General features: G+C 36.2%; 1 protein-coding gene across 22 annotated transcripts in view; it reads left to right on the top strand.

Moving 5' to 3' along the window:
* CADPS2 (calcium dependent secretion activator 2) overlaps positions 1-17,040 on the top strand; it is a 294,051-nt gene that overhangs the window by 188,662 nt on the left and 88,349 nt on the right. For 15 of the 22 annotated variants that reach the window (XM_048300707.1, XM_048300693.1, XM_048300691.1 and 12 more), the window contains exons 11-14: positions 890-1,093; positions 6,224-6,232; positions 8,725-8,861; positions 12,437-12,624. In XM_048300707.1, the coding sequence (XP_048156664.1) occupies positions 890-1,093; positions 6,224-6,232; positions 8,725-8,861; positions 12,437-12,624 (538 nt within the window). The remainder of the gene's footprint in view (positions 1-889; positions 1,094-6,223; positions 6,233-8,724; positions 8,862-12,436; positions 12,625-17,040) is intronic. The other 7 variants (XM_048300706.1, XM_048300689.1, XM_048300708.1 and 4 more) reach the window with 1 other exon arrangement.

Raw genomic sequence — 17,040 nt, 5'->3', positions numbered from 1 at the left:
AATTCTAGTCGGTCTTCTCCTTTCCTCTTTTTGATGGTGGTGGCAAGTGTCAGTATACTGTGATATATATTCATAAGTAATTTAGAAAATAAGGTGAATGATGACAATGCTTGTGAAAGAAAAATTACTCATAGTCATCAAAAGTAAGTTTGGAGATATCAGAGAAATCTCCACAAGTTAATATTAAAATGGCAGAGGGAAATCTCGTGCAGAGGAAAACAATTCTACCTGTGCAGTGGAGGGTTACAAAATTGAAAGACTTCTGAGACATTGAAGATTAATCTTTGAAAATGTTGGGTCAATGTTTAGAACAACTGAGAAGGCAAACAGTGCTTAGAAGGCATTTGGAAAACCAAAACAATTCTGTCGTAAAGAAATCCCCAGCACAGCCACATTGAGTGTTGTGTGCTGTTCTCATTACATGCTCTGAGCAAAAAACACTGGAACGAGAAAAAGGACTAAGGAAGGAAGAGCAGCATTGATAAAGTGTATGGAGCTGTCTCTGTTCAATAAGAGATACAGTTGACAGGAAGTGCCAGCTAATAAAATAATAACCAGGAAGGAGAATATGTTAAAAAAATGCAAAATAGCATATGACACAGAGAAAATTAGTAAGAAATAAGTTGGAGCTGAATTGAAAGTGGAGTCACGTAAATATTTTCTCCTGTGACATCTATATTTATTTTACTTATGTTACTTCCATGTATTACCATTTGATCCTTATAGCTCTAGATTTATCTTATTTCTAGGTCACAAATACCTATAAAATGTTTTAGCACACCCCTCCACACACACTTACTCAGACTAAGACCAGTAATGTAATAAACATAAATGGTGATTTAGAAGTAACCTGCATTTATCAAGATTACTTTCTTATTTGCTACTTCAGGTCTTCAGGGTGGTCGAATGTTTTTCAATGCTGTTAAAGAAGGCGATACCGTGATATTTGCCAGTGATGATGAGCAGGATAGAATACTCTGGGTTCAAGCTATGTACAGAGCCACAGGTCAATCTTACAAGCCTGTTCCTGCAAGTCAAGCTCAGAAGATGAATCTTAAAGGAGGCAATGCCAACACAGATATAGCCCCACTTTGTAAGTTGGCTTTTGTTTTCTTTTGTGGCTTTGGTTTTGATTTTAGCTGGTAAAATATGTAGCAGCTCCCTCAATGAAGTTTAATTAAGCAGAACTTATTCACTAGGCAAATGTGTCTAGCAGTTCATTGTTAGCCAGAAGGTCTTTAACTCAGATTATTAGTAATAACAGGGGAAATCCTGACTTGCAGGTCATTATTTTTATTATAATCCATGAAAATACAGCAATTAGCTTCATATTCCTTACAATTGACCCACATATTACCATGGAGACGGTGTTTGGTTTGCATTATATTTTTCATAAGCCAGTCAGTGTAGTGTTGAATAGAAAAGCATCAATCTATTCTCAGAATTTTTATAGATTTAGGCCAGCTTTATCATACACTATATGTATTAGTTACCAAAAAATTTCTATGCAGACAGTATGTTGTGAGTTGAAAGGCAATAGATGGGCTCCTGGATGTTTTTGGCACATAGTGTAATATTAAATTGCGTATAAAAAATTCTTAAAATTATTCAGGTTTAAATTTTCATCACCTCTCTTTGAGGAAAGTATCATTTCAGAGAAATCAATGTAGATAACATGTGTTAAACATACCTTTAAATCTTCATATTATCTCTTTGAAAGTATTCTGTCGTGTAGATAGCTGCATGAAGGAAGCATATGTTTGATTTTTTTTGATGGTATTACAGAGGCTGAGTGCAATCTGAGGATCTTTGTAGTAGCCACCAAATTTCTGGAACATCATATGATTATTACACAATAATTTCTTCATTATCATATAATCGTACATGTATAGTGATAGAAGGGAGATGCATGTTTTAGACTAAACTTGGTTTAGTGTCTGAAGTCTGTAGCAGGTTGACCCAAACCCATTCTCCTCCCTCAGTCCTGTTATCACTCAGTCTCACAACCTTCTAGTCATCCTGTAATCGTATATCAGTTTGCTTTTAGAAAACAGTAAAATGTGCTCGTTAAACTTAGTAATATTTATCTAAAATCCTGACTGCGCTGTCAATGTCACTGAGCTTTTCAATGTCAAGATAATTGAAAAAAGTTTAGTCTCACGAAAGCACTGACATCTGCTTTTCATCTGAAGAAATTTGGAAGGGAATTAATCTGAAACACTTCGTGAAGTAATCTTTCGTTTTGGGGCCATTAAGGTGAAGTAGGATGGAAGTAATGTTGCAAAAGCAAAGGTGGGGCAACAGCCAAGGAGTGCTTCTGCTCACCTCCTCCCAGTTCCCTGGATTTGTGCTGGGTGGTGGGAGTTCACTGTGTTCCCACCTAATGTCTCTACTTCATGTGCATCAGTTAGAAAGCACAAAAGAAGTGACCACTGTCAGCAGTGGCCAAGGAATTGCTCCTGGATTTGGACACAGTGTTTACCTGGAAGTGAAAACAACTAGAACACGCTGACCACAGGGCAATAAAAATTATAGAAAGAAAAAGGTACAAAAAGCAACCACAAGTTTGGATGTACTGAAATTGTTTTCAGAGATAAAATTACTGAAAATGTGAAAGAATTAAACAGCAAGATTGTCACATCTTGATATTATTTTAGGCATTATTTTAGAGAGACTACAGTTTTTTGGGTGGAAACCATAGAAGAAGTGAGGATTATTGTAAAGACATTTTAAGGGAAGCTCAAAAGCCTCAAATATGTATTTTTCTGTCATGCTTATGTATCTACTTACACAAACTCATATGAATGAGCTGTATATAAATCAAAAATCCATATTTATTATTATTATTTGCCTTTGGGTTTAATGTACTTCAAAGTTGATATTATGTAATAATTCATAAAGTAATTCATAACTTATAATTCATAGATTTCTTTGCAATAGAGTAACTATTGGAACTAGTAACTAGAGTAACTATGTGGAATCTAATTTAATGTGAGATTTAGAACCATTGTTTGACTGATTTCTATAATACCCCAGTTCTCTCTACATGAGGAAATTTTTTTTATTCTGTCTCTTGCACTTGAGGTAGAAATGGACATAATCAAATTATTCCGTTTTTAAGAAACTTCAAGAACTAGGGTTTTCAGATATAACCTTAAATAATTATGTAAGACTCCTACTTCCTGTGCTGAATTTCTTGAGGCATAGTTTTACTCCTAAGAAGAATCTATAGATGACCGTTTGTCACATTTTAATAGATTCAGTTTCATGAGAAGTTCATTTTCTTTTCCCCTAGAAAAATGTTTGCATGAAGCTAAATTTCTTTTATTTTTAATCAAGATATAACACCAAGTACTTGATAGCTGGCATATATATTAAATGAAATTAATTTCCATTTTTTTTTGTCTTTACTATGATGCATTTTTACTACTAGGAAATACAGTTTTGACCAGAAAATTTGGCAATTACTATTTTTATGATTTTTATTTTCCTATTAGTACATAATTTAAGCATTTCCAGCCAATAGAAGATCACATTGTTTTAGTTTCTACAGTATCTTATGCAATGCCATCTCCACTTACAGAAAGCAGAAAACCATCTTGGGCTTTGCAAGAAAAATGTCAGTTAATGGCATTCAAACCTTTGAAGTTTGTCCCCATCTTCTTTATCCTCTAAGATGAAAAATCAACTCACCCTGATGAAATGGTCAAAAAGAATTTTCAATTATTTGGAGAAAATTAAATATCTTTAAACTGCAGGATGTAGAAAAAAGTCAACTTGAGGAGAAATGTTTCAATGTTTTTCTGTATCGTTTTTATAAAATATCTTCTTTCATCCTGAAATTTTCTTGATAGTTATGAGAAGTATCTGAAAGTGGTCATTAAACAGAATCAAACTGCTGTCATACCTGTCCAACTTCTAAAATGTAGAATTCCACCCAATTTTTTCATCTCTAAGTAACTTGGTATTGCAGTTTTGTGGTATTAGGTGACTCCAAAACAAAAGTGAAGACAGGCTAATGTCAGCAATGATCAAGAAAAGGAGAGTGACCTTCAGTTCCACTGTTCTGCATGAGCATATTGAATGAAAGAACATAGTATTTAGGGATGCATGATTGTAGAATAGCCATAAGTTTCCCAAGGACGTTAATGTTTCAGGGAAAGCACCAATGAAAACCAGATTAATCTGAATCACATAAAGGTTCAGGAAGTGATCCCTTTCTTAATAAGCGGTGTATTAGGGGATATATTCATGCAATTGAAAAGGCTGCTGGAGTGCTGAGCACTGCTAATAATTTGTTCATAACACAGGAGTTAAAAGCAGGACATGAGGGGATAGTCACATCTTAATGAAGAAATGCAAAGCCAAATATCATTCTGAACCTATACCCTCATGAGTTCTGAGACAATCTCTTTCAATTAATTACATTTTTAGAAAAAAGTAAAAGATATTTTTTCATTTGACATAGTTTTCTCGGCAGGTTTTGCAGCTTTATGTCGTCCACCATACTCGTCTGCCTTTTAGAAGACTGGACTAACTCCACTCTCCCTGCATGTTTTCCCATTCCCCTTCATGTCCATTTCATGCTTGCCTCCATCCACTCCTGTCTCCCTTTTAGAGGGAAAATGTTTACACTGGCCTCCACCACCTTAGGCAGTCAGTAAGTCACCTGTGTGCTCTCTTCTGTACTAGTCAGGAACATGTAAAAACTATCTACTATCCTCTTCAAATTTGCCCTTCAACAAAATACTGGCAATCAGTCAGTGTGGTATTCCCAGCCTAACAGTTGGGCCATATGGGCCAGCAGCTTTCTCATTCTCTGCCACTTTCTCTGCAAAGTTATTTCATGGCCTGATACTTAAATTATAAAGTTCTGGGGTCATAGATTGTCTCTTTGGCCTGTGTTTCTAAGCATGGAACACTTTGGAGTCCTGGTCAATGATCAGGAGTCAAAATGTTCCCAATGTAAGCTGTCACCATCTGTCTGGAGTGGCACTTGAAGGAATGTAATGCATGTCTTGCCACTGTCTTTTCTGACCAGTTCCAGCCCCTTCTGTAACAGAGTCATAGTTCTTACCCTACTAGTCTTAGTCTTTAAATCCTTTTAATCCCTACAATACTATATTGCTTGCCTCTAGCTGCTCTTCTTTCCTGCTTGCCTGAGCTAGTTCAGATTGCTTTCATGATGCTTAAACACAAGCAGAGCTGTCACTGAGAGCCACAAAAAGGAGTAGGTCACCACTCAGCAAGGCCAGTACCTGTAGTTCACCCTAGCACAGAGTAGATGATGCAGGAAATGTGTATTTGCTTCTGGGCTGGAACAGGGCAGAGATGCTCTGTAGGGATGCTAGAACCCCTTGAGAATGTGCCATAAACATGAAATTCTTGGTAGTCTTAATTCAGTCAACTCTGCTGAGTCATTGAGGATGTGATGATTTTTATAGCCTTTACAGCTTAACTAAAATTTAAAGTTTCTTGCAAAGGTGGCAAATGGCATACTTAGAATGCTATTCTGCCAAAATTAATATCTTTGTCTAAAAGAGCACCCAAAGAATATGCTAAAACTCCTGCAATAGCTTTTGTTAGTTTTTAACATCGTTTGAAAATACATTTGTTTGTCCTATCTTGATCAAAAATAAATGGATAGTTTTTTGGTTAACAGTTTCCAAAGGATGACATACACAACCTGAAACAGTCAGTGCAACATGGAAGTAGCAACCAGTGATTTTGAGTTAAAGGCAACATGGAGAGCGTGGCAACAAATTCTATTAAGAAGGGAAGAAAAACTATTTGTGAAAAAGCAAGAGAAATATTACTGCTTCAAAGCTCTCCCCAAATGTCTTCCAAATATTTTCCAAGATTGAGAAATGGGAGAGATAAATGGATTTGTATTTTATTCTTAACTATATGACAATATAGCACTTTATATGCCTTTTGCATTTGCGTGTTGTTTGAACAGGACAGCTAAAGCTCATTTGTGTAAGAATTTGAAAAAATCAATCTCTCTAACAATTTTTAAAAGTAGGGTCTTGAGTAATTTTTTTAGTCATGGTCATACACCATTTATGAATTCCTCATAATCTTTGCTCAAGTTCTTAAATTTTTAAATTCCTTTTAATGTCAAAGTATTTATCAGCTATCTTGTATGTATATCATAGCAATAAACAAAAATGTAATGTATTACACTAGATCTATTTTTCTGTTATTTCCTGCTTGCCTACAGCTAGCAAAGGTAAGTTTTTAGTTGTTTTTCTGTAGCTAAAATATATTTGGTAACAGATCTTATGTTACTGTTTGACAATGTTACTTGTACTGCTTGATTCACTCAAAAAGATGATCAGTCATGGATCTTCCTTTTAGAATTAAATCTAGCAAATATTTATACACTTAAATCCATACTTTTGCTTATCTTGCCCAAATTATGTAACAGCAAATTCTGCTTTCACAAGTCATATTGTGTTCAATGGGTCACCTTACTCATTATGATCATCTGGACGTCATCATTCTGATCATCAGTATGCTGGATCTGTTTCATTTGCAACATCCAGTCTCCTGATTTCAAAATACTTAAATTACTTGTCAGTACTTACACTTTCTCTCTTAAAAAAGGGGCATCTTTTATATTGGTGTGGTTAACCAGAGAAAAAACCAAAAGGTTAGTTTAAGAATGATTCGGCTGTGTATAATTTTCAACATGATGGCAAAAAGAAATATTAATACTTTTTCTTTCTTGTCATATATCTTACTATAAATAATGTTTATAGTATATGATAAACCTGATATTCTTATAAGAAGGAAAACTCACAAGAAATGTTGAAATCAGTCACTTGTACATTAAATATAATGGGTTTGAAATAATTTTATCTGTGTTTGGACATTTAGGAAGGTATAGATAACTTCGTATGTTGCTCAGTACTTTTGGTAATGCAGCTGTGTTGATATCAGTTGTATATCTTTGAATTAATATGTTTAAATACAGTTAAATTGCAGTAATTAAGAGAGAGCATTTCCTGTACCTGTGTCAAAAATATGAGCTAGGTTTGTCATTAATGATAGGCTAGCCTAATGCTCATTGAAATATTGCTAATCTATGTAATCACATATGCTACAGATCTTTCAATCATTTAAAATACATGCTGCTGTTTCTCTGGGATGATGGTCTCATACCTTACACCATCGACCTATTGTCATACTGTTTATTTGCTACATCCACCTTGGTGAAATCTGTCACATGGATGTGACTCTTGCTTTGACAATGCAAAGCCAAGTGATATGAATTAGTTTCTGCATCTTTCTAGGATTTGATGTTGCAAATCCTTCAGCTTGAATTAAATAATTCTCCCATCCACAAATACAGCTGGAAGTTGGACTTGACATGGATCAATATGATCTGGGGCTAAATTTCTAAATGTGACTGATTATGTTAGCATCATGCCCACAGATCAATATTGAGTTTTATTATGAACCTGACTCTATAATTGGGTTTAATCAATAAACTTTTGTCTCCTTTCTTTAGAAATTTTAGATTTCTACTATGCAGGTTTTCAAAATTGCATTTAGGATACACTTAGATCTATACTTTTCTGGTAACTAATATAAAAAGACCTAGGTTTGAATTTAAAGGAACAAAGAGCTAAGACCCTATTGAAAGGGGAAGTCAATTTTTAAGTTGATAGGACTGTTCACCCCAATACAGTCTATAGAATCTAAGACAGCTAATGTGCTAATACATAACTAGTCCTTTTGGGCACTGTAAGGCTTTTTCTGTCCATACTAGATAGATAATTCACATTGAAGACTTTGACAAAACATAGCATTAATGAAAGCAATCACTAGAGCTTCTCTTTTGATAAACCCGCGGGGTTTAAAGGCGTTGAAAGATGCAATCTGTGAAGAACAATAAATTTGGGTCTTTGATTGAAGTGCCATTTGGGATGGTATGTTTTCTCAATTTATTTACACAAAAATGCTGCTCCCTTTTTCAGTACACTTTGCTGGAAGGTTGAAGGAGCTCTTTGCCATTACTACATTAAGGTTTGTCTCATTAAAAGCCGAGTACAAAAAGAAGGCTGGAAATGACCTAGCTCAAGCCAGTGTGTTCATTTCTGCTCCAGTTTGCCATTTGAGAAGTAGGCTTCAAGCCATGATGAATATTTCTATTAAATGGTACTTTGAACTGCAGTAAAGATGCTCTTTCATTTTTGAAGAAATAAATGCATAAACCTGTTGGGGGCTTATTTTCAGGTTTTTTTTTTTTTTTCCCTCATATTTTGTGCTTATTTTGCTAAAATTAGAAAAAGAGCCATACTAAACCAGGAAATTACAGAATATTTTTCTTTTCTACTTATAGCATTGTTTTTAAGTTGAAACATTTGCAGAGCCCACTAGAAAACAATGCTTTAAGACCTTTTTAATGTACTATGTTGTGTTTTCTGGCAACCTTTCTAAATTTTGGTTTATCTGTCAGTGAGTAGCAATTTTTTTTTCACTGTTGCACTCTGTAGATTGGTATGATAGAAAAATAATTCAGTAATATTTTCAGATTAAAAGATCAAGATTCTGTAATAATTCACCTGCAAGCATGTCTCTATATGAGTTATTTTTTTGAGATACTTTCAAGAAAGCTTAGATATTGAGACTCATATGCCATGCATATACTGGTGTTTGTAAGTCTGAACACACACTCACGTGTATTGCTCTGCACATTTTTCCTTTGTATAACAGATACAGACCGTGGCCAGAAACATGGCATGGATGAGTTTATTTCTGCTAATCCCTGCAAATTTGACCATGCTTCCCTCTTTAGACTGCTTCAGAGACAGACCTTGGATCACAGATTGAATGACTCCTATTCTTGTTTGGTGAGTACTGGCTGGAACATAGATATAAAGAAGTGCGAAATAGTTGTAACAAAGTAGTCCTTTCTTCCTTGTTCATTCAACAGCTGCAGTTGTAGGTGGAATAAAGGCTCCAATCGATTGGTTTTAAATTTGAAAATTATATACTTGCAAGCGGCTGCTGTGCCACTCAATAGGAAGCAAAGAGACACAAACTGTCTTCAGTTTTGTCGGCTGAAATTTATCATGTCCTCTGGGGAGGTTTGGATAAAAACAGAAGGTTTTGACAATGGTCAGAACTCCTGTGATAGGATTTACTGACACCTGTACAGACATTTTAAGGTCCAAATGTAGTTGCCTCATTGCAGACATTTTCATCTGTCTTGAAATGCTTCATTCCACTCTGGTGTGAAGGAGGAACACCAACGAAGGGAGGCAGATCCATAAGAAATATAGACACATGGGGTTATATGTACTACCTGAATTGGAAGTAACAAAGGGGAGTATAATTATTAAACAAAAGCAAATAGAATGTGATCTCTGTATCAAAATGAATGTTTTCCACATTCAAATACCATAATTACCATCATTAAAGGTAAGATGTTGGCTGCAGTTTCCTTTTCCTACAATCATTTTCTATTCTGTGCTTTGTGAACTAGTTGAGGATGGGGCTGCTTCAGGTTTTGTTTTCATTAGGGAAGAAAACCAGCAACAATCTTGTGGAAGTTTATCAGATTATACACACTCGTTAAACAGGTTTGTGTGGGTCAGACCTCATAACTTCCTGAGGCTTTATTTTTCACCTGATATCATGTCTGAAAGAGTGATCTCTCACTAAAGATCTAAAATGCCTCACAGCACATAATTTTTTTCACTTTACTGTCCCAACAGCAACAAAAAAGATAATAGGTATTTATACTTCTTTTTTCTATTTTTCTGACTAGTCTTGTAATACAAAGATAATAATTGGAGTTTTTAGGTTTGTTTGCAGTTTTTCAAAAGGTGAAAAATTATTATTTGATGACAGTTGTCTCCCTTTTAAAATATTGCCAGATACGTACATATAGAAAAGTTAAAAGAGTCATTTTCTGTCTGTGGGTTGCACACTGAATCAAAGAGGCCTGAAGGTACATCTGTACAAAGTAATTGGAACTCAAAGAGAAAATGGTTAGCTTTCTACCAGTGCATTGGGGTCAAAATCTTTTTTATAATAATAATCTAGTAAGACACTTAATATAACCTTGAAATCAGGAACTTTTAGAAGAGGTTAGGTGAAATGCACAGTGCTATAGCAACCATAAAGCAGATGTATTTCTTACCATTCTTTTTTAAATTCAGCTTTTAATAAGTGGAATGGGTGATAATTTTTTTTAATTGCATATTTAACTATATTTTTTGATTTTTAAAATATTGGGAATTTCAAGATAACAATAAAATACATGGACATATGAGTGTGATTTTTCTTTTCTCTAACAGCTCATTTCCCATAATTTTTATAATTAATTCATCCCTTTATTTTAACAAATACAGTGTAACCACACATACAACTTGTAAAAAAAAAAGTAACATGTAAGAATTAATATTATACAAAGTTCTATATTAAATTACTATATAACCTCAATTTCTTCAATTCTACATTCTTCTTGGTATAGGGAGAGTATTGAGGAGGCTGGGGGGTTTGGGAGGCTTTGTCAATTATAAAATAAAAAATATGTGGTTATCTAATACCAATACTTTGTAGGATAAAGTTGTTATGTGTTTGAGAGTCTTGTGCATGATATGGACAAGGGCAAGGAAAGCACACCTTTATATGAAAAATGACCACACAAACACATCTTTTAAGAGAGAGTGAAGTTAAATTAATGAGTTCTTTAAAATTTTGTATTCTTGTCACAATTATATCCGATGAGAATGAGCAGAAATTTTAATAGTTTGCTTCTGTACTGCTAGGAAATGAAATGCGACATTTTGTTATGTTTTCCATAAAAATGTAGGGAGAGATCTGTGACAATGACAACATATTGGGAGAATATCAATCACAATAACCACTGTTGATTATATCTAGGGCTAGGACACATATTATTGCAGAAATGCAGTTAAAATCCCTTTCCTTTCTTTCAATAGAATACCATGTTTTCTATCAAACACTGTGTAAGCTACATGAGGCATTGCAACATGATCAGATACTAGATTAAAATGCTGAGTACAGCTCTGGGTTCTGTAATAAAGCTAAGTGTTCTCCAGAATCAGATGAAGCTCCTTAAAGGCAGTGGAAAGATTGACTTCGAAGAAATTAATTAGGAGGAAACAAATTTATTAAATATGAAATACCTTTGAGGTGTTCTTGTTTGCAGATAATACATTAAATTTAAGAGTTTGGGGAGGATATAAAGCTTAAATTCCTGTCTCATACAAGTTTTTTAGTAAAGTTTGAACACATATTTTAAAACTGATATGAATGTATTTTTAAGTATTGTTCAATATTATTTTTGATGATATTTTGTACAAGTATTAAACATCTGATTTTGCAGAAGTTTTCACAAGCGTTAGGTAAATATCGGTCTTCAGCTGCTATATTGATGCTATAAATTCATGGCTTTGCAAAATCATTTTGCTCATCCAAGTTATTTGTATATTTGAGTTCAGGTATTCCTCAATCTCTCTTAACCATTTGATGAGATGGAATGATGAGAGATGATGAGAGGTAAATATTACTACAATTGAAACAAGAACAAGGAAAAATGCTCATGTAGAACTGCTATGCAGTAGTTGTAGTTTTCTGAGGTTTTTCTCCATGCTGCTTTTTGGAAGCTCACTGTGCTACTTCTTATCATATTTCTGCATCAAGACTCAATTATATTTTTTACACTATGGATTCATTCAAGAACTGTTTTTGTGGTGTGAAGGAGTCTGTATGCTCATGTCTGTGTCAGGGATAAGCTGTTCTAGTCTCATCAAAACTCTGACCAAGAAAGCTCTCAGTAAGCCTGAGAGTATCTAATTACTATTTAAGGTCAAATCTTACTCATCTTACTCAGGTGGCTTTTAACAAACTACCTAGCTTTGTATCTCTTTCCTCGTAAATGTTGTTTAAAAGTTGTTAAAAGTGTATGCATGTTACATGGGTAAAGGGTTGAATTGTGGTCAAAATATTAAAGTTGCAGCCACTGAACATCCAGAAAGCTTGTTTTAATGTCCATGTTAATGTCCCTCAGCATTACCCAAATGTTAGTTTGTATCTTAAAATTGATTAATAAAGCAAAATTAATTGGTTTAAAGTGTTAGTTTATATTAGGTTTTGATATATAACTTAATCTGTACCAGACTTTGGATGTATTAGCATGTTTTTTGTAAACTATGTATTTCGTAGTAGTGGTAACTCGTAACTGCAAATAGTTTCCTGACATTTAATCCTTTCAGTATGAGGGCTATTGTGGGATCTAGTTTCCAGTGCTGTCAGCCTTAGTCAGATGTAAATCATTCTAATATAAAAAGTTTATGTAATGGACATAAAAATCTATGTTTCTATTCTTTGTTTGATTTAAAGCTGAGAGTGGGAAAATAAATCTCAAAATGCCGTGTGGTTTTTTGCCTTTCAGGGCTGGTTTAGCCCAGGTCAGGTCTTCGTATTAGATGAATACTGTGCTCGCTACGGAGTGAGAGGCTGTCACCGCCATCTCTGCTATCTCGATGAACTGATTGAATATTCAGAAAATGGTTCTGTCATTGATCCAACCTTGCTCCACTACAGCTTTGCATTTTGTGCTTCTCATGTTCATGGTAACAGGTAATTTGACGATATATTTTTTAATCCAAAGTATTTAAATGCATAGTCTGAGTAAAAGTATTCATAGGCTCTTGCGTTCACCAGGTAGGGAACCGCACGCAACAGAAATCAGTTCATGAAAGTTTCTTCAGGGGCACTGGAGGTCCCATACAGATTACTGTTTAAAAAAATCTCTTTTCAGTCTGTACTGTCTTAATGCAATGTGTTTTCAAGATAAAAGGATCTCATCCTGTTAAAAGGGTAATTTTCTTCATTCTGCATTTATGTTGTGGTACTAAATGGTGTTTCCAGTAAACATTTTGAACAATTTTGCAGTTTAAGGGAAATTATGACTCTTTTTCTGCAGTCTGTAGCTTGGCAACTAATCATACTATACTGAGTTCTTCTGTCTGTGCTATCACAGATTGAAATAATATATATTGGGAATTAGGTGTAACCTCCAGCCAGGAAGAGCTAGGACACTTCTGGAATCCTTTCCACTAGACAGGTAGACGACTTCAGGAGCTTTTGGCCACAGTGGTTGTCTTGGGATGATATCTTCATTCCACTTGCAAGTGAAAGACTTAGAAAGAAATTAAGTTGTTGCTTTGCTATTTTTGCACATTCTTTAAAAGAAGCACTGCTTCATCTATGTCTTATTCCAGATGGGAGGGGACTAGCTCTGCTGCTGGAGAGCAGCTATTGCAGATCAAATCATAGGATAGCTCAGCTCAGGAGGGACCACAGGAGATCTCTAGGCAAACCTCCCGCATGAAGCAGGGTCAGTTACAAGGTCAGACCTGGTTGCTCAGGGCTTTTTCCAGTCAGGGCTTTACCCAGTTTGAACCTGTCTAATTTCAGTGTAGTTATATCTATTGCCTCTTGTCTACCACCCAGTACACCTGGAGGGCTGTCATTCAGTCAACTTCAACACCTCCTATTCTCCAGGCTGAGCAAGCCCAACTCCCTCAGCCTCACCTCAGAGCACGTGCTCTGGTCTCTGACTATCACAGTGACAATTCAGTGAACTTGCTCCCTGTCTTCCTTGTGCTTGAGTGGGGAGTGGGGCAGGCAATCTATCAAATTATAGGAGAACATGCATTTATACCTGTTTTGTGCACTAGAGTTGTAGACTGCTATGTGGAATGTGTTTAAGAAGTCCCAAAATAGCAAGGAGAAACCCAATAGATGCTCCCAACTGATCCAATCCTGCCACTAGGGAAAAAAATCACAGTCCCAAGAAGAAATTACTGTGTTGCTCTCAGTAAATCCCCAAACTGATTCTTGGTAGGGATTGGAAGAGAGAGATTTTCTGCCCAAGATATATGCTTATGTTGCTTTGCAACCAGTCAGCAATAGAGGCTGTTTTTTTGTCCTCAAGCCAGAGAAGAAGAGGCAATCCTTAGGAAGGATATTGTTTCCTTCACTGGCTCAGTCAGTCTCATCTGGAGCTGGGCATTTGTGACCTGAGTGATTTCACAGTGGTAGATTAACAATGTATAATACATGATAATAATATCCAAAATTGAAATGTTTTTGAATGTGCTTGAAATGCTGTCAAGAATCTTAACATTCATACTGGTGAGGTAGGAGATTTCTGGCTTTTATTTGGTAACCTATTCTCTGTAAAAGCATGCTTCTTTGTCAATTCCTCAAGAAGCTGACACATTCGTATTTGCTATTGAGTCTAAGTCTTCGTTGTTTCTCGCCTTTTTATTATTGGTTTCAACCTAAGAAGACAAACATATGTGATAATTGCTCAAACTTACTTCAAGAATTCAAAAGAAAGGTAGATACATTTCTTTTTATTTCATAATTTGAGTGAAGGACAATCATGCACGCAGTGCAAGAAAATATCTCAGGGAGCACATCATTTACACAGTGGTAAGCACTCTGTATTCTGTCTATTCCTACTGTACAGATATTCGCTGAATAGCATTATGAGTGTTTTAGGAATAAAAGAATTGTTGAACAGAGAGGGTCTGACTAGAACTGAGATATTGTAAAAAGGAAGAAAAAGAAACATGAAGAAAGAAAAAAAGTAAGTCAAGGACAGAGGCAGATACACTCACTCAGAATGACAGACACACATCTATGGGCACATAATATACCCACTCATTCATTCACTGCAGCACTAAGTAAGAGGTATAAGAGAATTTCACAGACAATGCACAACAGGCCAAAGTTCTAGGCTGGTCCCTGGCGTTATACATCTTTGTTTTGTAAGTCAGGCTGTGAATCAGAAAGACCACAGAACAAAGGGCTTTATACTCCGGGCATGATGTATTTAATTTATATGTCACCTTTGCTTCACAGAGGGATCTTAGACCCTCCCCTAGCCTGAGAAAGATCATCAAAATTGATCTTGAAGTCAGGTGGTGGAGGAGCATGTAGAAATGCAGCCGCATCTGTAGTTCATACTGTCCATTTCTTTTATGTATGAATTTTAAAATAACAGGCAATCTAGTGACAGCAGTCAAACGATCAGATACAAGTGTCTCTCACCTTCATTTCTGGTGAGGAGAAACTCAGTCTGAATCAGCTTTGGTTCTTTCCACCCCTCATAGGTTTTCAAACCTCTTCCAACATATTTTTGAACCTTCAGGTATTTCCTGTGCTGTTTTGCTGCACCCTAGGACTTGAAACATGTTTCACGCTGCAGGCTGCAGTGCTCTTGCAGACTTTAACATGTTACCATGGGTTTATTTCAAAACACCTGGAGTAAACATGTAGAAGTTTTATTGTCTTAGAGCTTCATGGACATTTGGAGCACAGAGGAGACCTGAGCTGTGCTCCAGTGTAGGCTGTATGCAGCAACCCTTGTCTCCTGATCTCAGGACCAGAGAACAGCCCCCAGCTTCTTTTTTTTCTTTCCTAAGATATAGGCAACAACTTCTGCTAGATTTATCAAGTGTACTGGTACTTTGTGTGTTTTATGCCAGTGCTGTTGGTTTGGGAACAGAAATGTTTACTCAGGGTCAAACACAATGTGCGGAGTCCTAGACTGAGAAATTCAAAGCTTATTTTTCCTTTTCCTTTCCCGTTCATAAGTTAGTCCATTACAACTGGGCTAACAAACTGCTTATGTAGTAAAAGGTATTTCTGCTTTTGTAGATGACAGTCTTAAGACATTCTCTTCCTGAATAGCCAAAAAGGAAAATACTTCACTAAAAGAATAGCTCTGCTGTCTTTAAACAAATATACATCCTTGGGTTTGAGTCAACTGTTTTCTTTTCTTCTTTTCTCCATAAATAAAATCATCTTTCATTGTCTGCACTTCTCGTGCTATGTGTCTTTACAGTAGCATCTCCTTTGGCTTCCCATCACAATGGTTTTCTTTTGAAATATTCCATGGTCACTTATATGACATATTCTATATAGTCCTCATCAATATCGTTAGTTCACAAGTAAACTTTTTGCTCGGCACTTATGCATAAACTTATTGCTGGTGAAAGTGAAATGGGCAGAACGGGGAACTATAGGACATTCCTGAATGCTGACATTTCAGTCTAAACAGTCCAGGTAGGAGCTATTGTTTTCTTCCCCATCATGTTCACTCTTGTCTACTTTTCATGCTGTGACTTCTATTCAGGCCCTCTTGTCTGAAATGAATGCTGGTGGGTATCACATGAAGTGTGAAGTGACTTCTTTCCACCTGCTGAGTTACAGACTGAATTGAAAAATTCAAAATTCGAGCATATTCCCTTGTTATACCTTTTTGTATTCAGAAAGATATCTGATGTATTGGAAATTCAGATACGAGAAGTGAATGTGAAAGTAATGCTACAAAAATCAGTATATAACTGAAGATGGATGTGGGGGGTGGGGGGTTGTTGCTGCCTGTTTTGAGCTTCCCATCCCCCCTCCCAAAGACATGTGCTCCGAGTTCTTTTGTTCCAAGCGCGGGCAAAGCCAAATGTAACTCAGACTCTTCAGCAGTGTCTGATTGGCCGCTCACCCCGGGTCCGCCCCCAGTCATCCCCTTGCCCCTTCTCCGAATAAAAAGATGGTCGAGGGGAGGCAAAGGCCCTCTCTCAGCTCAGCTACCTTCCTGTAAACATCTCTGGTCGTCTGTCTCATTTGAAGGCTTCTAACTGCAGGGAATTGAGCGAGCAGGGAGCTATATTTCTCCCTCTTTGCTTCTGCTGATGGTATTTGCTCTGCAGCTGATTCAGGTACCGATTTTAGAGCTACTAAAGTGCTAGATCGCCCGTGCTACCTCTCAAGGCTGCTCGAGGCTTTCTAAGGCATTGAAATACAAGCGCTAGCCGGTATAAAGCTGAAAAGATACCTTCTACATTTGGCGCCCAAGGGGGTTGTCTTTGTTGTAAGAGCTTCAGCACGTGTGTGTTTCCATAGAAGAACAGTCATACTGAGTCAGGGTTCTTCTGAGCCAGCCAGTCATCTCTCTCCAGCATTGACCTGCTTGGAGTAAAA

This window comes from Corvus hawaiiensis, chromosome 4 (assembly GCF_020740725.1).
Source record: "Corvus hawaiiensis isolate bCorHaw1 chromosome 4, bCorHaw1.pri.cur, whole genome shotgun sequence".
Taxonomy (NCBI): Eukaryota; Metazoa; Chordata; class Aves; order Passeriformes; family Corvidae; genus Corvus; species Corvus hawaiiensis.
Note: the sequence above shows the minus strand (reverse complement) of the source record. Positions and strands in the feature narration are given on the sequence as shown.